General features: G+C 41.0%; 1 protein-coding gene across 2 annotated transcripts in view; it reads right to left on the bottom strand.

Annotated features, from left to right (window-relative positions):
- The window catches only part of scn8ab (sodium channel, voltage gated, type VIII, alpha subunit b), a 96110-nt gene that overhangs the window by 43241 nt on the left and 25232 nt on the right, over window positions 1-27637 (bottom strand). Inside the window, exons 6-16 of one of the 2 annotated variants that reach the window (XM_017480480.3) lie at window positions 24792-24883; window positions 17383-17607; window positions 17163-17226; window positions 15871-16012; window positions 15196-15402; window positions 13201-13479; window positions 8373-8720; window positions 5478-5610; window positions 5129-5367; window positions 3501-3674; window positions 538-894 (exon numbers count right to left, since the gene is read on the bottom strand). In XM_017480480.3, the coding sequence (XP_017335969.1) occupies window positions 538-894; window positions 3501-3674; window positions 5129-5367; window positions 5478-5610; window positions 8373-8720; window positions 13201-13479; window positions 15196-15402; window positions 15871-16012; window positions 17163-17226; window positions 17383-17607; window positions 24792-24883 (2260 nt within the window). Of the gene's footprint in view, window positions 1-537; window positions 895-3500; window positions 3675-5128; window positions 5368-5477; window positions 5611-8372; window positions 8721-13200; window positions 13480-15195; window positions 15403-15870; window positions 16013-17162; window positions 17227-17382; window positions 17608-24791; window positions 24884-25155; window positions 25248-27637 lie in introns of both variants that reach the window. The other variant, XM_053683604.1, reaches the window with a different exon arrangement.

Below are 27637 nucleotides of genomic sequence, written 5' to 3'. Positions count from 1 at the left end.
CGGATTCATCTGTAGACGACTCGAATATTCCGTGACCATCCGTTGAAAAACTCACGTCCGGAGGTCATGGCAGTTACGACACAGCGTTCAGACGCTCTGGTTTCATCGGTCTCTGCCGATGAAACCACTCTTTGTTTGCTGGTTTTGATGACAGTTTTGTTGTCGACAGAATTATTTAGCCTATGAAACTGTCAAATATGCGTAAGTTTGCAAGCTAGCTAGCACACCAAAACTGCAATGTGCCATTGCTACATGTCCAGAAACGATTGAATGGTAGTCAATATGTTCACACAGAAATGAGCGTCCTACAGTATTTTAAGAGGAAGAGGACAGCGGACGATGAACAGCAGGAGAAAAGACTGAGGAGGACGAGTTTGTAAGTTGTATGGAGTTTACATTTACGCCATTTGGCAGACGTCCTTATCCAGAGTGACTTATGTTTCTCTCATTTATACACCTGAGCAGTTGAGGTTTTAGGCCCCCCCCCCATGTTCTAAATTGCTCCTACACCCCTGGTGGAAGATGATTTAAACTCACCACTAAGTTTCCAATGACCATGACCATCATAAAAACAGTGAGGCACATGGTCTGTCCTGCCACCTCCATGCAGTCCCACATGGTCTCGATCCATTCTCCACACAGCACGCGGAACACAATCAGGAACGAGTGGAAGAAGTCGTGCATGTGCCAGCGCGGCAGGTCACAATCTGAGGCAATTTTACAAACACAGTCCTTGTAGCTCTTCCCAAACAGTTGCATGCCCACCACGGCGAAGATGAAGACGATGATGGCCAGCACCAGGGTCAGGTTTCCCAGAGCGCCCACAGAGTTCCCGATGATCTTGATCAGCATGTTCAGAGTGGGCCACGACTTTGCCAGTTTGAAAACCCTCAGCTAAAGGAGAACAAAAGGGGAACGTAGCTCAAATGCATACATTTAATGTCTTTTGTAGGCCTCTGACAAGCTGCTGAAAGCTGATTGGCTAATGGAAGCCATGTTTTTCCAATGATCAGGTACCCCTTAAGAACCAGGTAGCATGCAAAATTTCAACTTTATAGCACAAGTGGTGCAGAGAAACTATATATTTCCCTATTGACCATCATCATCATTACTCTCAACACACAAAATCAGCAGAGATATACAGTGCCTTCCACTAATATTGGCACCCTTGGTAAATATGAGCAAAGAAGGCTATAAAAAATTGTCTCTATTGTTTAACCTTTTGATCTTTTGTTTAAAAAAAAATTACAAAAATACTCTGCTCTCATGGATATCAAACAATTACAAACACAACACAGGTTTATTTAAAAAAATCTTTGTTAAATATAGGTGTGCAACAATTATTGGCTTCATATGAGAAAAATATATTTGAAGTATATTCCTATTGATATTTTAAATTTTTTTAGTACACCTGGGTGACCAGGAAAAGGAAATTGTTGAACCATGACTTCCTGTTTCACAGGGGTATAAATATGAGATAACACACAGGCCAAATTCCCTTAGTCATTCATAACAATGGGTAAGAGCGAGGAATATAGCTGTGATGTGCGGCAAAAGGTTGTTGAGCTTCACACAATGGGGCGTGTCTATAAGAAAATAACACAAGCATTGAAAACGCCCATTTCACCATCAGGGCAATAATTAAGAAGTTCCAGTCAACTGGAAATGTTATGAATCGACCTGGAATTGGACGTGTGTCTGTATCGTCTCAACGCACTGTGAAGAGGACGGTTCGAGTGGATAAAACATCTCCAAGGATCACAGCTGGAGAACTGCAGGAGTTAGTTGTGTCTTGGGGTCAGAAAGTCTCCAAAACTACAATCTGAAGTCACCGACATCACCACAAGCTGTTTGGAAGGGGTTCAAGACTAAAGCCTCTACTCTCATCCAAAAACACACTCGAGCGTCTTCAGTGTGCCGACACTACTGGAACTTCAAATGGGATCGGGTTCTACGGTCAGATGAAACCAGAATAGAGCTTTTTGGTGATAAACACAGAGGTGGTTTTGGAGCACACAGAGAGGTAGCTGTATGGAAAAGTCCCTCATGTCCACGGTTAAATATGGAGGAGGATCTTTAATGTTTTGGGCTGTTTTTCTGCAGAGGACCTGGACATTTTGTTAGGACACATGGCATCATGGACTCCATCAAATATCAACAGATATCAAATGAAAACCTGACTGCCTCTGCCAGAAACCTTCAAATGGGCCGTGGTTGGATCTTCCAGCAGGACGATGATCCAAAACATCATCAACATCAACACAAAAATGGTTTACTGACCACAACATCAAGGTCCTGCCCTGACCATCCCAGTCCCCTGACCTGAACCCCATAGAACACCTGTGGGGTGAACTGAAGAGGAGAGTCCACCAGCGTGGACCTGAAATGTGAAGGATCTGGAGAGGTTCTGTATGGAGGAACGCTCTCAGATCCCTCACCATGTATTCTCCAACCTCATCAGCGTTATAGGAGAAGACTCAGAGCTGTTATCTTGACAAAGCGAGCTAGCACAAAGTACTGACTAAAAGGGTAGGAATAATTGTTGCACACCAATATTTTTTTTTCTCCCTTTTTTTTTCTAATTTCAGCTCAAACAGACAATCTCCAGTTTCATTTCTGAACATTTCTACTGAACATTTCTGCTGAACATTTCTGCTGAATATTTCTGCTGAATATTTCTGCTGAACATGCACACCTATATTTAACAAAGAGGTTTTTTGTGATAAACCTGTGTTGTGTTTGCAATTGTTTGATATCCATGAGAGCAGAGTATTTTGGGGATTTTTTTTTTTTTAAAAGAAAAGATCAAAAGGTTAAAAAATAAAGACAATTTTTCACAGCTTTCACAGCTCATATTTACCAAGGGTGCCAATATTAATGGAGGGCGCTGTACAGTAGCTTGCTTCCTGCTTGGCGTGTTTGCGGTCGATTACAGTACCACATTAAAGAAAATTGCCTTTAAAGAAAAATCCTTTCGATAATTTTTTGTCTTCTCACTCAAGCTTGATTTGAAAACAGTGTGTAGTGGGAGTACGGGGAAAAGATCCTACAGAAGTCCGAAATTCATGTCTAAGCTAGCAGGAGTTATGAGTCAAAATGTTAAATACTGTGCTGCAGCGCCCCCTTGAGGCCAATCAGGCTCATCTCATGCACCATGTGTAGCAGCAGGGCCTACCTACCAACAACTTTCATGCCTCCACAACTTCCTAGCAGAAATATTATTTGGTGCTTGGACCCCTAACAACAGAATTTTTAAAAAATAAAACAAATTAAAAAATTCGCCCTGTACGTGAGCAGCTATTAATTAAATCTCTTCTCTCTTCAGAAATCACATGAAATTTTTCTTGGTCCAGAAGAACAATCCTTTGCTTAAATTTGTTGTTTAATAACCATCAAAACACATGCGCATTACCTGATCATTACATGAAACCATACTTTACGTAATGAACTATAACGAATCACGGTCTATTAGACGTGCAAACACACAAAGACACACTCACCAATCTGAAGGATCTCAGCAGCGACAATCCCTGAACATCAGCAAGCATCAACTCCACCAAACTCAGGCTCACGATGAAGCCATCGAATATGTTCCAGCTCTCCTGGAAGTAGTAATACGGGTCCATCGCTACGAGCTTCGCGACCATCTCGGCTGTGAAAATAGCAGTGAACACCTGGAAGCAGAAACACAGAGTGAAAGACACTACACCTGCTTCACCATTTACACATTTTAATACAAACTACAGCTCAACATTTATGGTTAAAGATCTGGACTGTGATTGGTCAGAAGGTGTTGATTAATTTTCTATAACAGCAGCTCTGACAGTAGTGCGAGACTCGTACGGTGAACGCTCAACATCAAAGGATTAAAAAAAACAAGGTGAGATTTATGTAACATACGGAAGGAGTCTCCAGTGTCAGCGCTTTGTAACAGCTATAACTGAGCTTTCTGACATCTTCAAGACAGGAGGGATTTTTTGTCTTATTAACGTCAAGAGAAAGAAACAAAGAGAGGGCTGGTGAGGGAACGACGGTTTATAGCTGCTATAATGTAAGTGACAACTTCCTTTACCGACGTTAAACAAATAACTATAACTATAAACAAATAAAAAGTATCATGTATTGTTCTGTAACAGATAAAAATGTGTGATTGTTAGTAAACTGCTATAGTACTAGAGGACTAACACACGTGGAAACATGCTGTAATAGAAAAATAATCAACTGTGGGTGGTGACAGTGACGGGTGGAGTATCACACCCCCACGTCGTGATTAGTTTACTAGAAAAGCACCACACACAGGACTTTATTCTCCACAGAACAGGTTTATATATGTGCTTAAGGTGAGAGTATCAGGAGACAAAGGGAAAGGGTCTCGTAAAAAAGACAAACAGGAAGTGGAAGACAGTAGATAAGAGGACAAGGCAGTTTCAGTTTTCCCCCCAAAATTGTGCCACGTGACTCAGTTATGTGATGATTCAAAACAAGTTCAAACGTCAGGTCACTAATCTAACGCTCTGTAAATAAGAATAAGACAATAATAAATAAAAAAAAACACTGCACATGAAACTCAGAAAATCCACTAAAGCAGCTGCAGAACGCGACTCTTAATGCCAGGAACTTTCCCCACGTAAATACTCATATTGTTTTTGGGCTTAAGCGGTCGAGTCTGACTACGACCCGGTCTGCTCTTACCGAACATCCTGTAAACACACTCAGTACTGTCCGTCTTTACGTCTGTACACTGTGAGGATTTATATCCGCACTGTCCGGTGGCACCCACATGAGGACGGGTTCCATTCTGAATCTGATTCCTCTGAAGGTTTCTTCCTCGTGTCATCTCAGGGAGGTTTCCATCATCGCCGTCACCTCTGGCTTGTACATTAGGGATAAATCTAAACCTACATCTGGATTTCTCTAACGCCTGCACCGTCACAGCGATTATAAATAAAATCAAAATGGAAATGATGTAGTTTGGATTTCAGTTCAGCGTGACTTCAGTTTAAATTAGAAGTGAACATGGGATGTAAGTGTTTCTTGTGCTGTTTATTCTACACCATGAACATTGGGAGAACATTGGGAGAACATTGGGAGAACATTGGGTTTATCATCCATTTGAGATCTGACTTACCAGATTTCCTACATACAGAACCGCCTCAAACTCTGGGCTCATGGGGTAGTGCTCCATCGCCATGAACACGGTGTTGAGTACGATACATATAGTAATGGCCAAATCCACAAACGGGTCGAACACTATCAGATTGACTATCTCCTTAATTTTCAACCAGAGTGGACAGCATTGCCAGATCAGAAACCTGTTGGCGAACTTGTACCAGCATGGAGGACACTTCCGCTGAGACTCCTCGAGCTCTGTGTGAGGAACAGCAAAGAAAATATAGGGTTCAAAAACCAAAGGCCGAGCACCTGAAGATGAGAATGCAGAGAGAATAAGCAGATGAGACTCGTGGGAGGTACGCTACCCTCCACTAGTGTGTTAGTGATGACGGTCATCACGCTGTTCGCTCGCTCTTTACGCCCAAACGACGTGTTCAGCTGGTCCACGGACACCATGAGAGACCCGGAGTGTTTCCCCTTCATGTCCACCTCAGTCGTCTGTACAAGAGAGGGAAGAATGAGGAAGAGGCAAAAACACACTAACACACAGTGCAAGATTCATCTTCATCCTCTTCATCACACCAAAACACACCGTCTCTGAGCTTCCTCCCACACGCCTGACTCAACATCTCACTCCCAGCTAATCCTCATCACACGCCCCGTCTCCGTCATATCACTCGTCTGCACTAACAATAAGAATAATACTAATAATACTAATAATACTAATAATACCACCACTTTTAGAAATGTCACTGCTATCATACAAGCGTTATCGCAAGCTAAAATTCAACACAATTAATAAACTGAATGTAAAATAAACAACTGTGACTACAAATAAATTTGTTAGGTTTATTTTCGCTTTTACGCTACATACACAAACCAGGACACACTCACTGTCTCTGTCTTTTATCTTATTTTACTGTCCCCTGGGTGTGTCTTCCTGCATTCGTCTCTAAATATCCCACATCCAGCTCTGCAACGTCCGCTCGCACCAACACTAACACACACTAAATTACACCGTATAAAAGCGCGATAAAAATAAAAACCTACGAGGCTAACAAATCACACTAAAAGATGATAAAAGTATAAAGTGACTAAAACTAAAACTGACACCAACGTTACATCCAAATTAAAATAGCTTTCAAAAAGATGAATAAATCCTGTAGCGACGATCAATGACGGAAAACTAACTAAACTACAGATTCATTAACATTGATAATAAATATATATAACTGAAATTAAAATATCTCTAAATAATAAAACAAATAGAAGTTGAATAAATGCTATAGCGAAATGAACTAACCTGAAATTTAAAAAGAAATCAAAAGTAAAATAATGATCTAAAAAATAAAGTTAAAAAACATAGCAATAAAAAATTCTTTAAAAAATAAAATAACACCGAATTATACTTACAGCGGACCCTGCGCTCTGACCCTGACCTTGCGCTCTGACCCTGCGCCATAACCCTGACCTCTGACCCCAACATCCTAAAATGCACTGATCTTCAGCACCTGCACTGCATCTGCTCTGTTCTACCTCAACAACAGCGCGACATGCTTCAGCCATCACGGAGGGTCCGGTTGCCAGATACGACTGATTTTAAACTTCTGTCCAAATCACAAAGTCCACATGCATGAACATGCGCACGTTAGAACAGGAAGTTAATTCAAACACTTTAAGGCCCAGTCTCCACCACACACACACACACACACACACACACACACACACACACCCCCATCTGTAACCAAACAATTTTATAATAAATGAACAACTGGAGATGTTTCTCATTCATATTAACAGCTTTTACTGCTACACTGAAGTTATGAGACTTTCATGGTGATAAATTTAAGGGTTAATGTGTTGCGTAAATGACAGGACAGTGTTTGTCAGTCAGCTTATACTTGTTTGTTTATTGAAAGTTTGCACTTGTTTTAATGCATGAAAGAGCCAAATTAAAGGCCATGAAAAACCCCACAAACTGTTCCATGTAATGATACAGAAACTAGACGGGTTAGTACGGTTCTGCGTCGACTGTATGAGGGGTTTGGGATTACAGATGGTTGTCGGTGGTGGTGGTGGAGGTGGTGGTGGTGCTGGTGGCTAAGCCGTGTGGAAACTGGGCCTGAGATCATGCCTCAACCAGAAAACACTGAAAAGGCAAAGCCTGGATAGAGAGTATAAGGAAGTCAGTCTATCATGCTAGCTAAGATGAGGAAAATGTTGTTACTGGAAAGGTTAGGAAAGGTTTCTGCGGCAGCACGTTTAATCTGGAGAAAGGGGAGCGACGGATTCAGGACCAGAACAAAAGAGGACAGGGACAGTAGACCGGTTCTGAAGTGACGGAGAGGAGAGGAAGAGCAGGAGGAGGAGGAGGAGGAGGAGGAGAAAATGGTGGACTTATATAGCATATAATAGAGTTAGTTGGTTATAGTATAGTGAGAAGTATGAAAAGAGGTTATTATGTCGGTTTGATCTGATAAAAGAAGACAGTAAACGTGGGGAAAGGAGAGAAATCTGTTTGTTCAGGACGGAGAGCATGAGCCGTATAGGACTTTAGGAAAACCGTTGTGCCATACAGAGCACCACATCACACGTGGTGGGGTAACGTAACCCTGCGTTCGCACCAACAGCAAAGTTTTAGCTCACTACCTTTATCTCTAGCGTACCGCCAGTTTCCATGGTACCCTTAGTAGCACCTAGCTCAAGCAATATAGCGGCATAAATGACACAGCTGGCTATAGAACAGATCCCGTAACACATTCTTGTGGAAACTGCGTGTAGGTGCACTGCCTCACTGTGTAGACATATCAGAACGAAGCAAAAACACTGCTTCTTCCTCCAGGTCATCGCCGTCTGTTCACACTGATCTACTGTTCTGTTTACGCAGATCAAAAACGTAACTGCACAGCGAGACTTAACAACTGGTTCGAGAACAAATAACATAGGAATCAGAAATATGGATAACGAGACCACCTGGATAACATCCCACCACCGGTCACTGTCAGTGGGGGTCAGCACATCACGCTGCGTAAAGTTAAACTGTGCTCAATATTTACGTATCGTCTACGCTCAGTCCGTCTCACGACGGCGGCTATGTCACGTCGCGGCCAGTGCGAGCGCAGGGTGAGAAGGGAAAAACACGAACAGAAATTGATATAGCAGAAAGGCAGGAGAGAAATCTAGGTCAAAATGCATCGGGATAAAGAACGGGCACTGGCGTCATGCCTATACTGTAAACTTCCCAATGTGGACGTCCTTACACTGTCATCAGAGGCTGCCTTATCTATTTTCACCTCAGGCAGAAGGCGACCGGGCCCGATCAGAGACACCACGCCGTTGCAGTCGACCGTGCTGTTCCTCTTGCAGCCTGAGTGTGGCGCCAGTGGGTTGATGCGTGATGAGCCCTGACTGTAACCGCTGTAGCTGTTGCGCCGGTACGGGATGAAGAGGGAGCCTCGCCGGTCTTCGCTCTCTTCCACCGTGCTGTGCTCGTCATCCGCAAACTCGTTCTCTGAGCCGACGTCCCGCGGACGCGCCTTAAAGCTGAAGATGGAGCTGCGACTGTTATGGCGGGACATGAAGGGCGAGCCAGGTATACTTAACAGAGACTAGAGACAGACAGACAGACAGACAGACAGACAGACAGACAGACAACATAGTTAGAGGAAGAAAATGTCGTTAACGCTTTTTTCCACTCTCAAGTACGTTGATTTACGAATGCAGAAATATTTACGATTACTTTCAGAATTGTTTCAGAACATCATTGTTATTCAGGACTGAATAAATCCGTTCATTTGATTAAAATGCATATCGCCTTTAAAATAATCATCTTTCAAGAAATAAACATGACATCCTGGTTTATTTCTCCTGCAGTCAAGCCGTGTGTATTCATGCATGAACCTGAGCACAGCGATAACCTGTTCTGTGAATTCCCAACAAAGGGAGTTTTATAACTTCCTGCTAACCTACAATTGCTTTATCTTTAATATTCTCACATCCGTGAGAACATCTGCAAAACTGTATGAAAGTCAACGGTGTGTCGTTGTTTTACAGACTGCATTAACACCATTTCACCGGCTTGTTTTGGTTTTCATGGCGTTAATCTGTTAAAGAACTTCTCGCTGCTGGATCTCCAGCGGCACGGCCACAGTAAAATTCACGTACGTACGCTAATTAGCTAAAATACATTGCGTATAGCGTAGCATAGCATAGCATAGCATAGCACACCCTAGTAAAACAAAATCTGAGATGCCGATGAGACACGGAGTTGTGAGATGAAAATGAGTGATGCTGCAGTGTTTAGCTGCGTGCTGAAATTCACTGATAGTGCAGAACGCTAGCTGCTAGCGCAGGCATTTTCACTGCGGTGGGTCTGAGTGGCTTCTCCCTAATGGGCTGCTTGACCACTGCAGAGCCACAGGCCCAGGAGTCCTCTCAGCTCAGACTGTTCCACTTCCCACACAGAGAGGAGTGCCATTGATCTGGTAAAGTGCTTCAGATCTGCATTGCTGCACATATCAGAGAGAATCCGCTTCAGCTACAAGCTATGTAAGCGTCACATGACGCTTGAAGGCTAACGCCATCAACGTGCATTTATTTACATTTATTCATTTAGCAGACGAGTTTTTAATCCAAAACGATTTACAAATGAGGAAATACAAACAAAGCGGTATAACAAGCGGAGAACAATACGAGCCGTGCTACAGTACAGGATTATAATCGAGTTCTGGAGAAGCAGGGTGCGCAGAGTCGAGGCGTAAGTGCAGAATACGTGAGCATTAAGGCCTTGAATTTGATACGGGGAGCTACAGGAAGCCAGTGGAGGGAGATGAAGAGGGGTGGGACATGGGTTCCTCCACATTCTGCTCAGCTGAAGACCGTGACCGGGAGCAGGAGAATGAACGGGATGTTTTTTTGAAATAAAGTGAGGCAAAGTAACGAGAAGAGAACATAGTGGAATGTGAAGTGAAATGTACAGACGTTTTCCGAGACGTTCTTCTTCAGCACGTTCCATTGTCCACACTGTCATTACGTACTGTGTATGTGGGTGTGATGACCCACGAACCATCATTACTAATTAGTATACGTCATAGCTTATGACATTTTAAATCAAAGTAATTGAAATAATAAACATTACACAGCATTTAACTACGTGCACTAATTAATTCCTCATGTCGAGAACAACTGAAACTGAATGGGGAAATATCTGCTACGCTAACTGATCATCTCCGATCATGGTTAGAAGGTTTACTAACGTGAGTTTTACGCGGTGTAAGACATCTCTGTGATGCGACCCAGGTCACATCTAGAACTCTTAAGGGTCCTCCATTTGTCCAGAGGTATGAAATGACTGAGGTTTGGGTAAAAGACCACACCTGAAACATCTCAGTGAAATTTCTCATCCGCCTCCCTGCCCTCCCTCTTCTCCTCAAACAGAAGCCAACCGGAACACACCAGCCCGAGCCCGAGTTCCAGCCCCTTACCAACACAAAGGGTTCAGAACTTCCCAGAGAACTAACAATACAAGAAACCTTGTGGAGGAACTTTCTCTGTAAGAGTGCACATCCAAGTGAATAGAGAACACTGCCATAACAACCTTCCACCACTGAGGAAATAACGTTCCTGCTACATCAAAAGAACATTGAAGTAAACTTGGCTGCTTTACATTTATAAATTTTAGAACCCTTAAACGTTCCATATAGAACTCTTTAAATAAGATAATCACATGTAATCACCTGCAATCTCCTGTAATCTCCTGTAACCACCTGTAATCATCTGTAATCACCTGTAATCACCTGCAATCACCTGCAATCACCTGTAACCACCTGTAATCACCTGCAATCACCTGCAATCACCTGCAATCTCCTGTAATCTCCTGTAACCACCTGTAATCATCTGTAATCACCTGTAATCACCTGTAATCACCTGCAATCACCTGCAATCACCTGCAATCTCCTGTAACCACCTGTAATCACCTGCAATCACCTGCAATCACCTGCAATCTCCTGTAACCACCTGCAATCACCTGCAATCACCTGTAATCACCTGCAATCACCTGCAATCCTGTAATCTCCTACAATCACCTGCAATCCTGTAATCTCCTGCAATCACCTGCAATCCTGTAATCTCCTGCAATCACCTGCAATCACCTGTAATCACTTGTAATCATCTGTGATTTCCTGTAATCACCTGCAATCACCTGCAATCACCTGCAATCTCCTGTAATCTCCTGTAACCACCTGCAATCACCTGCAATCACCTGCAATCACCTGCAATCTCCTGTAATCTCCTGTAACCACCTGTAATCTCCTACAATCACCTGCAATCACCTGTAATCACTTGTAATCACCTGCAATCTCCTGTAATCTGTAATCACCTGCAATTTCCTGTAAACACCTGTAATCTGCTGTAAGCACCTGTAATCATCTGCAATCGCCTACAATCACCTGCAATCCCCTGTAATCACCTGTAATCACCTGCAATCACCTCTAATCTCCTGCAATTTTCTGTGATCCTGTAATCTCATGTAATCTTCTTTAATCATTACATTACAGTATTTGGCAGACGACTTACATTTATATCATCCAGAGCGACTTACATTTATATCAGTTACACAACTGAGCAGTGGAGGGTTAAGGGCTTTGCTCAAGGGCCCCAACAGTAGCAGCTCGGGGTGCTGGGGCTTGAACTCACAACCTTCCCATCCCTTCCCAATGTTTTAACCACTGAGCTACCATTTCCTGTCACCTTCAATTATCTGTAATCTCCTGCAATCATTAGTAATCACTTGTAATCACCTTTCAATCACCTGTAACAATATGTAATCTCCTGTAAACACCTGTAATAATATGTAATTACCTGTAATAATCGATAATGCTCTATAATTCCCTGTAATCACTTTCATCCACCTGTAATTGCCTGTAGTCACCTGGCCACCTGGTAGTCAGCTGTTCCTCTGGTGGAGATTCAGCCTGGTACTTCAGACCTACTACAGATGTACAGGAGCTCAACATTCTGCCAAAAGTGCAGGCCATATTACTGCTTTCAGCCGGACATGAAAGATTTATAGAATTGGGATGAATAATTCAGACAGTGAATGCATGGCGTCCCCCTGACCGCACCACACTTCCTCCAACCGAAGCCCAGACATACGGCTTTCAGCACAGGTGATGCAGCATCCAGCGCTGTTCTCAAAGCAGGTAACGCACAGAAACCGAAACTAAACCTCAGTCACTCGAGAAACTAGAGTCTCAGTCATCTCTGGAAAGAAACTTAATTAAATGTAGATTTAAATGAACACACACACAAGTGACAGAGAGATGTGTAATAAAAGAGAACAAAAAGAATATACAGTACAGACGAAAGTCTAGTGTGCGATTATTCCTCTTTTTTAACCTGAATGACGCAAAAACAGAGAATAAAAACTGGACACAAGTTTATATAAACATTTAAACAAACACTTCTAGTTTATTTCTGATAGATGCGCAGACAGGCACGTGGTCTGATCGCTGGGACGAAGCCTGATGCACTTTGTGTAATCACAAGGGTAAAATGGACGATGACTCAGCGAAAACACGCACTAAAGCACACAGCACAGGAGGCAGAAAAACAACGCCGAGCCGAGCCACGCTGGGAGGAACCTGATTTTACTACAATCAACTAACGACTGCAGATATTATTATTTATTAACAGCTCCACAGCAAGAACACCACGACACGGCTGAACAAATGAAGCACAGGAAGGAAGAAAAGCAGCAGATAATTTATTACAGATAACAACCTGAGAAATTAACACCATCCCAATAAGGCTACAGGAATGTTTCACTACACGTGTGGATTCATTTATACGGATGGGGACAACAACCGTAAACTGTTTTAGGGACACGTCCCCAGTGTAAATTATACCTGCACATATAAGAGAAGAGAAGGTGGGAATTCTCCAGAGCACTGTTTCCAATCTGTCAAGTAGATCTTATAAATCAGCAGGCACGAGGGGACGAGTTTTATTCCAACCCCCTGCGCACCAAGGATTTACACTATACAAATAATAAAGTGTTACGTTGATCCAGTGACGACTCCTGCTTCTTACCTGGTTCATGATGGAGGTCTTTCTGCCCAGACGGTTGTCGGGGAAACGGAAGCGACTCTTCTTGCTGCCGTCATCCGACTCAGATTTGACCACTTTCTCACTGTCTCCCTTCTCCTTCTCCTGCTCTTTCCTCCATTTTTTCTTCCTGTTCCGTCGCTCCTTGGCACTTTTGGAGCTCAGCTTGGACACCTCAGAGGAGCTGCGGGAGAGATGTCCGCCTCCGTCGTCCTCCACAGCATCCTCAGATACCGTCCCTGCAGATGTGGCCATTGCGTTGGCCTGAGATCCACGACAAGAATAACATTAAAAAAAGATTTACAAATACACAAGAATATATATATATATATATATATATATATATATATATATATATATATATATATATATATATATATATATACACACACACACACACACACACACATATATATATATATATATATATATATATATATACATAAAAAACACACACACACACACTGACTACTTAATTAGGAACACTAGACTAATACTGGGTAGTCCCAGTCCCTTTGCTCTCAAAACAGCCTCAATTCCTCTGCCATGGATTCCACAAGATGGTGGAGACATTCCTTAGAGATTCTGCTCCATGTTGACATGACTGCATCACGCAGTTCCTGCAGATTTATCAGGTGCACTTTCATGCTGCGAATCTACCGTTCTACCACGTCCCAAAGGTGATCTACTGGATTCAGATCTGGTGACTGGGAAGGCCGCTGAAGAACACTGAACCCACTGTCATGTTCATGAAACCGGTTTGAGATGACGTTTGCTTTGTGACATGGTGCTTTATCATGCTGGAAGTAGCCATTAGAAGATGGAAAATTGTGGCCATGAAGGGATGCACATGTTCAGCAACAATACTCATATAGACTGTGGCCTTCAAATGATGACTGATTGGTATTAACAGGCCCAACGTGTGCCAATAATACATTCCCCACACCATTACCTCACCTCCACCAGCCTGGACTGTTGACACAAATTAGGTTGGGTCCATGGATTCATGCTGTTGGTGCCAAATTCTGACCCTACTATCTGTGTTCCTCAGTAGAAATCGTGTTTCATCTGACCGGGCGACGTTTCTCCAGTCTTCAACTGTTCAGTTTTAGTAAGCCTGTGTCCACTGCTGCCTCAGATTCCTGTTCTTGGCTGACAGAAGTGGAGCCTGACGTGGTCTTCTGCTGTTGTATTCCATCCACCTCAAGCTGTGCATTCTGAGATGCTTTTCTGCTCAGCACAAGTGTACAGAGTATCTGAGTTACTGTAGCCTTTCTGTCAGCTCCAACCAGTCTGGCCGTTCTCCATTGACCCTCTCTCATCAGAAAGGCGTTTCTGTCCATAGAACTGTCGCTCACTGGATGTTTTTTCTTCATCGCACCATTCAGAGTAACTGTAGAGACCACTGTGTGTGAAAATCCCAGGAGATCAGCAGTTATAGAAATACTCACACCAGCCCATCATGCCACGATAAAAATCAGATCACATTTTTCCCCCCATTCTGATGGTTGATGTGAACATTACCGTAACCTGCTGGTCTGTATCAGCACGAGTTCATATATCGCACTGCTGCCACATGATTGGCTGATAAGATAATTGCGTGAATGAGTAGGTGTAGAAGTGTTCCTAATAAAGTGTCCTTCTTCCATCCCTAATAACCTAATATCATAAAAACATAAGCTATCGTCAGTATCAGGTGTCTCTGATAGATTTCAGTCACCGAGTCTTAATTTGCATAATTTAATCACTGAATTATAAAATGTCAGAATCTATTGAATCGTTACCACAGCAACCATCATCAGTGCATCACCAACATTAGCTAAGTAAGCTATCTAGTTTAGCACACAGGTTCTGGGCTAAAAGATTCTGACTGCCATGTCGTCATCCTTTAATCATTTACATATCACGCATGTTTGGGTTAAAAGGCATGGAGCCACAAAATGGGCTCATATGTAGCTCCGCCCCCGAGACCGTGCTCACCTGAGCCTCCTCCTGCTGTTTCTTGAGCTGCTCCAACATGGCTTTAAACTCCTCCTCTTTCTGCTGGGCCTCTTCAATAGTGGCCTGGTTCTGCTCCTCATAGGCCATGGCCACCACAGCCAGGATCAGATTCACCAGGTAGAAGGAACCCACAAAGATCACCAGCACGAAGAAGATCATGTAGGTTTTTCCTGCAGCTCGAAGGGTCTACGGCAGGAAATCAATAGAAACGAGACAAAGTTAAAGTCGTTAACAACACTTCTCCACCAGACAAATCCATCATCCCTTGGTCAGATTCCTTCACACTGTGGAAAGTTTTTAATGGAGAATTTTAAACAGTGTACTGCACTTTCTATCCATGATTTCTTCAGGTTTATAGGTGAGTGTTTTTGGTTAGATGTGCTGGTTAGAGTAAAACCCCGTCTCAGACGCTTCCACTCAGGAAAAAGCAGGTAAGCTCAGAGGTGTAAGCTACATGCAGGTGATTTTAATCATCTGAACGTGGAGCTGAAAGCAGCTGCGTAACCCGACTCTGAGTACCAGGAACACACCCCATGTAAACGTCAAGCCTCTGAACATGACCCTAAAACTTTTTTTTTTTTGCTGAGGAACCCTGAAGTCTCCACATGCAGGAGTGCAGAACTGAAGGAGACCAGGTGAGACATGAGAACATACCAGCTGGTACAGATTCTCCCAGAAGTCCTGTGTCATGAGTCTGAAGAGAGCGAGGAACGCCCAGCCGAATGAGTCAAAGCTGGTGTACCCGTAGTTAGGGTTACGGCCTGCCTTCATGCACGTGTAACCCTCCGGACAGCGTCTATACGCACACACACACACACACACACACACACACACACACACACACACACATCTATCAGATGTTGTTGGTTTAAAGCCTAAATATCAGCTACTTTTATGAACATATGACTGAATGTAAAACTATTCACTATTTACTTTTGGCCAGTTTGAGGTAGGCGGGGCTAATGCTCCTGTCGCCATGGAGATGCCACTGCTAATCATTCTGCAATCTGATGCCCACACTGTTCTTTTTTTTTCCAGACTAATTTCATAATTTATCTATCAAAATAACCATGATGGGTGAAAGTATAAATATACTATATGTTTATATATATATATATAATAAATATAAATATAATATATGATATAATTGTCAAAAAGAGAAGAGATCATACAGAATAAATGTAATGAAGAACAAACACTGAGGAATGCTAAATTATACAACAAAATAGAACAATATGTAATATCATTTTTTAATATTAAAAATAATACACATAACTGTATAAATAAATTATTGAAATGATTTAAATCTATTTTGTGTGTGTGTGTGTGTGTGTGTGTACACATACATACACAGTGGTGCTTGAAAGTTTGTGAACCCTTTTTTTTTTTTTACATTTTTGTAAAAAAAAAAATTCTACATTTGAATTTTCTACATTTCTGCATAAATACGACCTAAAACATCATCAGATTTTCACACAAGTCCTAAAAGTAGATAAAGAACCCGATTAAACAGATGAGACTAAAATATTATACTCGGTCATTGGTCGTGATACACTTCCACAAACACGTGTAGTGAAGATCAGACTCTGGTAGATCCCTGTTCTTTAAATAAAACAGGACGCTCACTCACTCACACCTGATCATCATCCCACTGATTAAAAACACCTGACTAATTTCACCTTCAGATTAACTGATAATCCTCGAGGTGCACATACTTTTACCCCTCACAGATCTGTAATATCGGATCATTTTCCTCAGTAAATAAAAATGAAGAAACGAAAGCTGAAATTCTGATCCATCACCTCGTCATGTTTTGATCTCAAACCCAAATGTCTTCAGTGTATAGCACAAACAACAGAACTGGCCTTGTGTTCCAATACTTTCAGAGGGGACTCTGTGTGTGTGTGTGTGTGTGTGTGTGTGTGTGTGTGTGTGTAAGGCCTCACCCAGAATCTGAGCTGTTTCCACACAGTAAAGCATCTGCCTGGTCTGGCAGGAAGTAGAAATTTGCTGAAACAGGAAGCGAACAAGTCAATTTTACTGAAATACATTATTATTTACATTTCTAAAACACACACACACACACACACACACACACACACACACACACACACACACACACACACGCAGTCTGTCTGACGGATTCACTATTGCAAATCCACTCACTATCATTCATGATGTACTCATTAAAGTCGAATCCTCTGCTCCCATTGGACAGGTACGTGATGGTCTCGTTGCTGATTGGCCAGAACACACACTTCTGCCGCAGGTTCCCCATGAAGAGCTGCAGACCGATGAGCGCAAACACGCTGAGACAAAACACCGTCAGGATCATCACATCAGACAGCTTCTTCACCGACTGGATCAGAGCGCCCACGATGGTTTTCAGCCCTGACACACACACACACACACACACACACACACCATGTACCAGCGTATACACACCTAAACACACCTGCTCACAAAAAAAACCTACATTAAACATCATAAGTCTGACATAAACGCGTCATAAATGTGCCGTAACCGTGTCACACACTGCCATGGCGTAAACGTTATATTTTATTTTATTTTTTATAAAACATAGATGTATTTTTTTAAGTTTCTGCTTTTTCAAAAAGGAGTGTTACATGTTTTTTTTTTTATTTAATTGTAAGTATATATGAAATAAAATTGTTACGTATAATACAAAATCACATTTATAAATATATCGAATATAAATAACTTGCTAGGAAAACAACGCCAGCCAATGAGAAGCGAGTATTCTGTGACCCGCTGTCGTGGCACGTGTTACGGCTCACTCACAACACTCACTCAGTGTCCTGATTAAACACTGGACTTCTCTCGAAATCTAATCTAACAGTGTAAATCAGATTATTCTTATAGAATCCGAGTTTAAAGCACTGATACAGTGAATCTAACGTCAAACACCAACACACACACACACACACACACACACACACACACACACACAGACTCACTCCTCTTTCTTTACTACAAATCTTCCTTCAAAATCTCTCTCTCTCTCTCTCTCTCTCTCACACACACACACACACACACACACAGTTTCACATAGAAAACACAGAAATGAACACTCCAGTGTCTCTTCATGGCTCACACACAACCGCTTCAGTGATTTCAGAAGGTTTATTAAATAACATCAGGACTAGATTCAAATTAAAAAAAAATATATATATATAATGTACAGAACATTTCATTTTCCAATCAGTCTGTAATTATTATTATTATTATTATTATTATTATTATTATTATTATTATTTAAAATTAAATATGAAATTTGTTTTTGATCAGTTTGATAATTTATGGCAGTGTCAGTATTATACGCTGGAATCGCCCGCTCTGATCAGGTTTATATCGAAATTATCTAATCTATTTGGTGGAATTTATTGACTTCCAATACAGTGATTACAAGCTTTAAAAAAATGTATTTATTATTTATGCTTGTAAAAAAATGTTATTTTATATATATATATATATATACTTTTTTAGTTCATTCAAAACATATATATCTCTGTCATAATAAACACGCTGCAGTTAGCACTCTGTAATCTTTTTATAGGTTTAATCACAGAGATGAAATGCTCAGGAAGCTTTATTTTCAACTACAGCAGATTCAAAAAATTTATTTTTAAAAAAAACTGAAAAATTTAAACGTCTTGTGTACAGTCTCAGAACGTTGTATTTAAAAACTTTCACTGTGTATATAAAAAAACAAAAACAAAAAATATATAAATGAATTTACAGAGATTCTGAGTGGAAACGACCGGGTTTATATCTTAAATGTATGTAACCTGTAAAATAAATGATAATATTTTACTGCCTCTATAGAGCGTAAACAGTAAACAGACGTTTGTTTATTTATTTGTTTGTTTACTGTGTCATGTGACTCGGACTTTAGGAGAGAATCGGCGATATTCGGCACCATTTCAGAATTGAAGTGATTTCAGAGCGATCGCAGGAAACCTTTTTTCTGTGCTTTGAATTCATGAAATAAATTTTATTTTTTAAAGAACGATTAAATCATTTAATAAATCAATTGAAAGTCTCCACTTTTCATAAATCGCTGCAAACGTGATGAATAAATGCAAACGCTCCCACTACAATTCTCCCTTTAACTCTCTCGCTTAAATCTTTAGGATTAAAAAAAATTTGATTAGTCGATTAGTTCGTGTATCCTGTGTACGGAGGTGTGTGTGTGTGTGTGTGTGTGTGTGTGTGTGTGTGTGTGTGTGTGTATGTGTGTGTGAGAGAGCGAGAGAGCTTGAAGAGACACACAGAGATACAGGTAATGTTTATATTAGGGTGGGTGATTCAGCACAATAACATCACATCATGATACTTTACGGCGTATTTATAATCCACAAAAACTCAAAATAATCTCAAATACGGTTTAATCAGTGCAACAAATCAAACCAGAGAGTTTTTTATGTATTTGTTTATGCTTTTGCAATTAATTTTCGCTTTTATACTGCCTTTACATTTAGACATGATTGACATGCACATATTATGTATTGTATTTTAAATTATTTTATATATATATATATATTCTAAATGTTTGTGTCCTAAATTCTTCCTGTATATGCAGTAAGAAATAAACATCTTAATTTGGATCAGCGTGATGAAATACTGGGTTTATAAAATAAATCTTTTTAAAAACACAGTCATTCCTTGGCAGTTATTACTGTAATTAATGTTTGCAGAATTCTTCCTGTAAAGTTTTACACTGGCGTAACGTCAGTGCATTTTTAGATGAACTGCTGAACTGCATTTTTACAGAACCCCAAATCACTAGCTAACGATTAGCCAAAATCTCACAGCAATTTAATTTAGAACCCAATTCCACCTTTAACGCTTATGTTGAAATGTTTAAAGCACTAGCTGCTAGCTCCATGACCGCTCGCTCAGATGTGACAGCTAACCGGTGATGGATTGTCAGAATTTACTTTAAACAGATACTTAGCTATAATTCACATTTATAAAATGTTATATTTAAGTAACAACCCGGAGCTACTGTGTGTAGATATCAAATATGCAAATATGATGTTTGACAGCACGCTGCTGAGTTCTGGACTGTGATTGGTCAGAAGGCGGTGATTAGTTCTCTAGAACAGCGGCTCTGACAGTAGCGCAGGTTTATATTAATGCACTCGCTCTAATACGTTATGGTTTCTATAGCAACGGCTCGTTCACAGGGACGTGTACATCGCACGCTCCACTGATAATAAACAGATTTTTTAAATCATTGACTTGGTGAAGTTTTCTGCACGGAGAAACGTGTTCATGTACAGTCACGTGTACGGAAGGAGTCTCCAGTGTCAGAGGTAAAGCTGTAACCAAGTTTTCCCACATCTTCAGGACAGAGGAGTTCACACTTCTTTACTGTTTCTTTTTTTGTTATTATTATTATTACTATTATTAACTTGAAGAGATAGAATAAAGAGAGAGAGAATAAAGAGAGAATAAAGAGAGAGAACAAAGAGAGAGAATAGAGAGAGAATAGAGAGAGAATAGAGAGAGAGAATAAAGAGAGAGAATAGAGAGCAAGGATAGAGAGAGGGAGTAAAGAGAGAATAGAGAGAGGATAGAGAGAGAGAATAAAGAGAGAATAAAGAGAGAGAGAATAAAGAGAGAGGATAGAGAGAGGGAATAGAGAGCAAGGATCGAGAGAGGGAATAGAGAGCGAGGATCGAGAGAGGGAATAGAGAGCGAGGATCGAGAGAGGGAATAGAGAGCGAGGATCGAGAGAGGGAATAGAGAGCGAGGATCGAGAGAGGGAATAGAGAGCGAGGATCGAGAGAGGGAATAGAGAGCGAGGATCGAGAGAGGGAATAGAGAGCGAGGATCGAGAGAGGGAATAGAGAGCGAGGATCGAGAGAGGGATGGTGAGGGAATGAGGGTTTATAGTTGCTCTAACGTAAGCGAGAACAGGAAGTAATTTGATTAAATGTGATTATAAAGGAATAAATAGTAAGAGGTGTTTTGAATGAATAAACAGTGTAATGGTGAATGTGTGGCGTATGCGGTGAGTAAAATGCTCGGCGACGCGCTGTTCTACAAAAATCATCGGCGCGGTAACAGTAACTCCGTTGGATGATTATTTTCCCGTTACAGCGTGTCCTCAAGTGTATTTATTCCTACAATCTAAACCCCAACTACGGGAGGAAACAACTGACACGATCGTCCTCGTTTAATAATAAAGTTAACCATGAAGTTCCTGTGATACAGAATATTATTATTATTATTATTATTATTATTATTATTATTATTACACTGGCTAGAATACAACACTTTAATTGTAGAATTATGGAATTATTTACAGTCAAGCACTGATTAAAAAAGGACAGAAAGAAAGAAAGAAAGAAAGAAAGAAAGAAAGAAGAAGAATAAGAAGGTAGAGTGCCGTATGTTATCAGGATACAGACATGGTGCTGTGGATCACCCAGCCCTCGTTTCATATCAAACACAACGTGCAGCCAGACACCGAGAGGCCGAGAGCAAACACAGAGAGAGGAAGAGGAGGACAGGCAGAGGGGAGGAAGGGTCACATGCAGGTCATTTAAACGCCAAGGCTGAAGGCAGCGACATCATTATCACCCCATCGTCATGGTGACAATGCCTTTTTAACCAATCATTCATATCCAGAGCGCATCGGACCCCCGTGTGTTTCCCAGATCACTTCCTGTTCGAGAGACACCAGACGGCTGAAGAGCTCCAGAGTGAAAACATTACAGTAATATTACATACGCTTTTAACTTCTCAATTAAACTTCTTCCTGTATTCTCTGATTAAACGTGATAATGAACCTGGCGTAGCACCGAATCCCCTCTCTAATCGCAAGCCTTATATTCTGATGTCTCTCTCCTTACTCTCCACTCCGAGTTCTTCAAAAAAAGAAAAAGGAGGGATTTTTTTATTATTATTTAAAAATGTATTATGTTTTTTTTTAAATAATTTTTTTTTAAAAGAGATAAATACAGGATGCAGAAATTCGAGGGGAAGCCAGTCATTAAAAAAAAGAATAAATAGTAATAAAAAGCAGGAGTCTCAGGAGGCATCATGCAGCAGAAATGTGTCGTTTTAGGCTTGGCAGTCTTCTCCATGTTTTATTATCCATAAACACTCCTACTGACGTCTGGAAACGTGATGCGGTGTTAAAACATCATGTTGACATGTTGTAATGAAATACACACACACACACACACACACACACACACACGCACACACACGCGTGCACACACGCACGCACACACACACGCACACACACACATCTTATTTTTTAAGATTTTATTGCTGAGTTTTGCGTTAGGAACTGAATTTCACAGAAACACTAATGAACATGTAACAGGACAAAAATATTCCCCGTGTTAGACGTTTAAAACGGGTTCTTGTACGGTGATGAGTTCTGGGACAAACAAAAGAACCCTTTAAGGTGCTAGATTTTTAGATTTTTTTTGTATTTACAGGACTGAGCAAGTCATTCCCTAACAGGACCTCTCGGGTGAAATGGGGGTTATTTTCTTAAGGGTGTGGTTACATATTAATATACTGAGGCCATGAGATAACAGCCTATGGGCATGAGATAATAAACTGAAGCAAATAAATATACTGAGGATTAAAGAATCTTGAGATAACAAGATAATATATTATTGTGTGGCCACAGTCTTTATTAAGTCCATAATATAATATATTGAGAGCAGAAATTAATATATTGAGGTCACAAGATCATATATTCAGCTCATGAGATAGTATAATGAGGCCAAGATATGATATAGTGAGATAGCCATGAGGTAGCATCCTGGGGCCATAAGATAATATACTGAGGCTGGGAAATAAGATTATACATTGAGACGACGAGATAATATATTGAGGCCACAAAACAATATAATGAGGGCCGTGAGATAACATGCTGAGGCAGTGAGATAATATATTGAGACTATGAGATAATATACGTGTTCGAGATAATGGTTCAGTGATGATTAGTGCTGGTTACGTGGCATTTTGAGGTCCTTGAGGATGTATTTATTAAAATTGGTAACATCCTTAACAGAAGTGCATTTTTATTAACTTAGATTTGAATACTTTTGTTTAAAAGAGGTGTACGGAACATCCACGCGGTGCTGCCTGCGGTAAAGAAAACCTCCTGAAACACCATCGATTACAGACATGGCGATTTTCCGTCACCGCGCCTGTCTGTTTTACTGACAGAGGTTCTGTGCGATGCTGTTTATTTCACCGGAGTCCTGAAACTTTAAAAGCGTCCACCTGAACTCAACTGTGATTCTGAACATCAGCACAAAAAGGTGCGAATGAAAAGGTGAAAAAGTTGTGTTTGTTCCTCAAATTTTCACAAATTCAGTTTCCACTGGCTGCTCACACACTCCTTTACATTCATCCTCTCACACACTCCTTTACATTCATCCTCTCACACACTCCTTTACATTCATCCTCTCACACACTCCTTTACATTCATCCTCTCACACACTCCTTTACATTCATCCTCTCACACACTCCTTTACATTCATCCTCTCACACACTCCTTTACATTCATCCTCTCACACACTCCTTTACATTCATCCTCTCACACACTCCTTTACATTCATCCTCTCACACACTCCTTTACATTCATCCTCTCACACACTCCTTTACATTCATCCTCTCACACACTCCTTTACATTCATCCTCTCACACACTCCTTTACATTCATCCTCTCACACACTCCTTTACATTCATCCTCTCACACACTCCTTTACATTCATCCTCTCACACACTCCTTTACATTCATCCTCTCACACACTCCTTTACATTCATCCTCTCACACACTCCTTTACATTCATCCTCTCACACACTCCTTTACATTCATCCTCTCACACACTCCTTTACATTCATCCTCTCACACACTCCTTTACATTCATCCTCTCACACACTCCTTTACATTCATCCTCTCACACACTCCTTTACATTCATCCTCTCACACACTCCTTTACATTCATCCTCTCACACACTCCTTTACATTCATCCTCTCACACACTCCTTTACATTCATCCTCTCACACACTCCTTTACATTCATCCTCTCACACACTCCTTTACATTCATCCTCTCACACACTCCTTTACATTCATCCTCTCACACACTCCTTTACATTCATCCTCTCACACACTCCTTTACATTCAGCCAATAACTTGGTTTTAGTCAGAAAACTGCAGGCAATAATCGTGAAAAGACTCACGTGTGAAATGAATGTGTGTGGAACTTTAGCCGCTGATCTGGAATCAGTGATTTATAGCAGACTGCAAAGCCTATCAAAAATGTTTTACTACCATTTTTGATCGTTTCGTTGGAAAAGAAAAAAAGAAAAAGAAATGAATCTGGAAAAAATAAAAGGTATCATTTCTCCAGCATCCGTTTTTTATTTTAAATAAAAGGACTATCCAAAACAAATCGAGCGATAATAATAATAATAATAATAATAATAATAATAATAATAATAATAATGGAGAGTAGTTGTTTGCGTCAGCGTGAGAAGCAGCTCAGCCTTCGTGTTTAAATGCTTTCTCACCTGGTATGACAGAAATAGTTTTGAGAGCTCGTAGAACCCTGAAGGTTCTCAGGGCGGACACATTCCCGAGGTCCACAAACTCTGTTACATATCTGTAACAAGGGAGGATCACACACAGAACAAACACGATGACACAACACACACAACACACACACACACACACACACGACACTACACACGACACAGCACTACCACCAGCACCAGCACAGAACCAGGAGAGGACACGTCACACACAGGCCTGTCCAACGAGAGGAGGAACACCACCACCACACAACAAGGAAGGAAGGCAGGAAGGAAGGAAGAAGAGAAGAGGAGTGCGAGAGGAGACACAGCGAGCGACACTCTCCACCTGCTCGACTCTTACCTGGAATCACAGCAACAGTTTTCAAAGCCCTCAGCACCCTGAACGTGCGCAGAGCTGACACATTGCCTAGGTTTACAAACTCTGTTATATACCTGCAGAACGGATCGCAACAGGCACGGGTTAGAGAGAGGGAGAGAGAGAGAGGGAGAGAGAGAGAGAGAGGGAGAGAGAGCTGCACAGAACCATAGAGAACAAGAAATTATAAGTATAACACAACAGAATACAATGGAATAGAACAGACCATACACGGTGCCCTCCATTAATATTGGCACCCTTGGTAAATATGAGCTGTGAAGGCTGTGAAAAATTGTCTTTATTGTTTAACTTTTTGATCTTTTGATATCTCATGGATATGAAACAATTACAAAACAACACAGGTTTATAAAAAATATCTTTGAGAAAAATATATTTGAAGTATATTCCCATATATTATGTATATATATTTTAGTACACCTGGGTGACCAGGAAAAGGAAATTGTTGAACCATGACTTCCTGTTTCACAGGGGTATAAATATGAGGTAACACACAGGCCAAATTCCCTTAGTCATTAATAACAATGGGTGAGAGCGAGGAATGTAGCTGTGATGTGCGGCAAAAGGTTGTTGAGCTTCACACAATGGGGCGTGTCTATAAGAAAATAGCACAAGCATTGAAAACGCCCATTTCACCATCAGGGCAATAATTAAGAAGTTCCAGTCCACTGGAGATGTTATGAATCGACCTGGAATTGGACGTGTGTCTGTATCGTCTCAACGCACTGTGAAGAGGACGGTTCGAGTGGATAAAACATCTCCAAGGATCACAGCTGGAGAACTGCAGGAGTTAGTTGTGTCTTGGGGTCAGAAAGTCTCCAAAACTACAATCTGAAGTCACCTCCATCACCACAAGCTGTTTGGAAGGGGTTCAAGAAAAAAGCCTCTACTCTCATCCAAAAACAAACTCGAGCGTCTTCAGTGTGCCGACACTACTGGAACTTCAAATGGGATCGGGTTCTACGGTCAGATGAAACCAGAATAGAGCGTTTTGGTAATAAACACAGAGGTGGTTTTGGAGCACACAGAGAGGGAGCCGTATGGAGAAGTACCTCATGCCCACGGTTAAATATGGAGGAGGATCTTTAATGTTTTGGGCTGTTTTTCTGCAGAGGACCTGGACATTTTGTTAGGATACATGGCATCATGGACTCCATCAAATATCAACAGATATTAAATGAAAACCTGACTGCCTCTGCCAGAAAGATTCAAATGGGCCGTGGTTGGATCTTCCAGCAGGACGATGATCCAAAACATACATCAGAATCAACACAGAAATGGTTTACTGACCACAACATCAAGGTCCTGCCCTGACCATCCCAGTCCCCTGACCTGAACCCCATAGAACACCTGTGGGGTGAACTGAAGAGGAGAGTCCACCAGCGTGGACCTGAAATGTGAAGGATCTGGAGAGGTTCTGTATGGAGGAGCGCTCTCAGATCCCTCGCCATGTATTCTCCAACCTCAGACTCAGAGCTGTTATCTTGGCAAAGCGAGCTAGCACAAAGTACTGACTAAAAGGGTGCCAATAATTGTTGCACACCTATATTTAGCAAAGATTTGGATAAACCTGTGTTGTGTTTGTAATTGTTTGATATACATGAGAGCAGAGTATTTTTGTGAATTTAAAAAAAAAAAAAAACAAAAAAAAAAAAACAATAAAGACAATTTTTCACAGCCTTCACAGCTCATATTTACCAAGGGTGCCAATATTAATGGGGGGCGCTGCAGAACCGAAGAGAATCCAATAGAATAAAATACAAAGCACAGAACAGAAAACGAACAGGACAGAACATATAGATATAACATAACATAACAGATATAAATAAACATGATAGAATAAAACAGAAGTGAATAAATGAGAACATTACAGAACGTAATGGAGCAGAACCAAACCGAACACACACAATACGATCCGGTCCAGAAAGTATGGAGAGAAACACTCAGAAAGAAGACAAGAATACACGATAGAACTTATCAAACACATAGAACATACAGACGACGAGAACAGAAGAGAACGTAATGGAACATTACAGAATACAGTCGAGCAGAACATAATAACATCAGAACGCAACACGCAACAGAACAGAACATAACCACATCACCGTATAGAAAATATGAGAATAGAATAGAATAGAATTTATATACAACAGAACAGAACAGAACAGAATAGAACTTATTAGAATAAAACTGAATGCAGCAATAGAACATGGACAATGAACACAGACCCGAACGTAAACAGAACAGAACAGAACAGAACATGGACACTGAACATACAGAACATACAGAACAGAACTTAATAGAATATAATAGAACGTAGCGTAACAGAACATGGACACAGTTTATAGCATCGCACTAAAGGGTTCTAGATTCTTCATGAGTTCCTAAAGTTCAAAAAGCTTTTTGTTATTATAAATCTTAACCATGAACAGTGATAAAAACATCACAC

The sequence above is a fragment of the Ictalurus punctatus genome, chromosome 11, assembly GCF_001660625.3.
Source record: "Ictalurus punctatus breed USDA103 chromosome 11, Coco_2.0, whole genome shotgun sequence".
In the NCBI taxonomy this organism is placed as follows: domain Eukaryota; kingdom Metazoa; phylum Chordata; class Actinopteri; order Siluriformes; family Ictaluridae; genus Ictalurus; species Ictalurus punctatus.
This window is presented reverse-complemented; position numbering and strand designations above follow the sequence as displayed.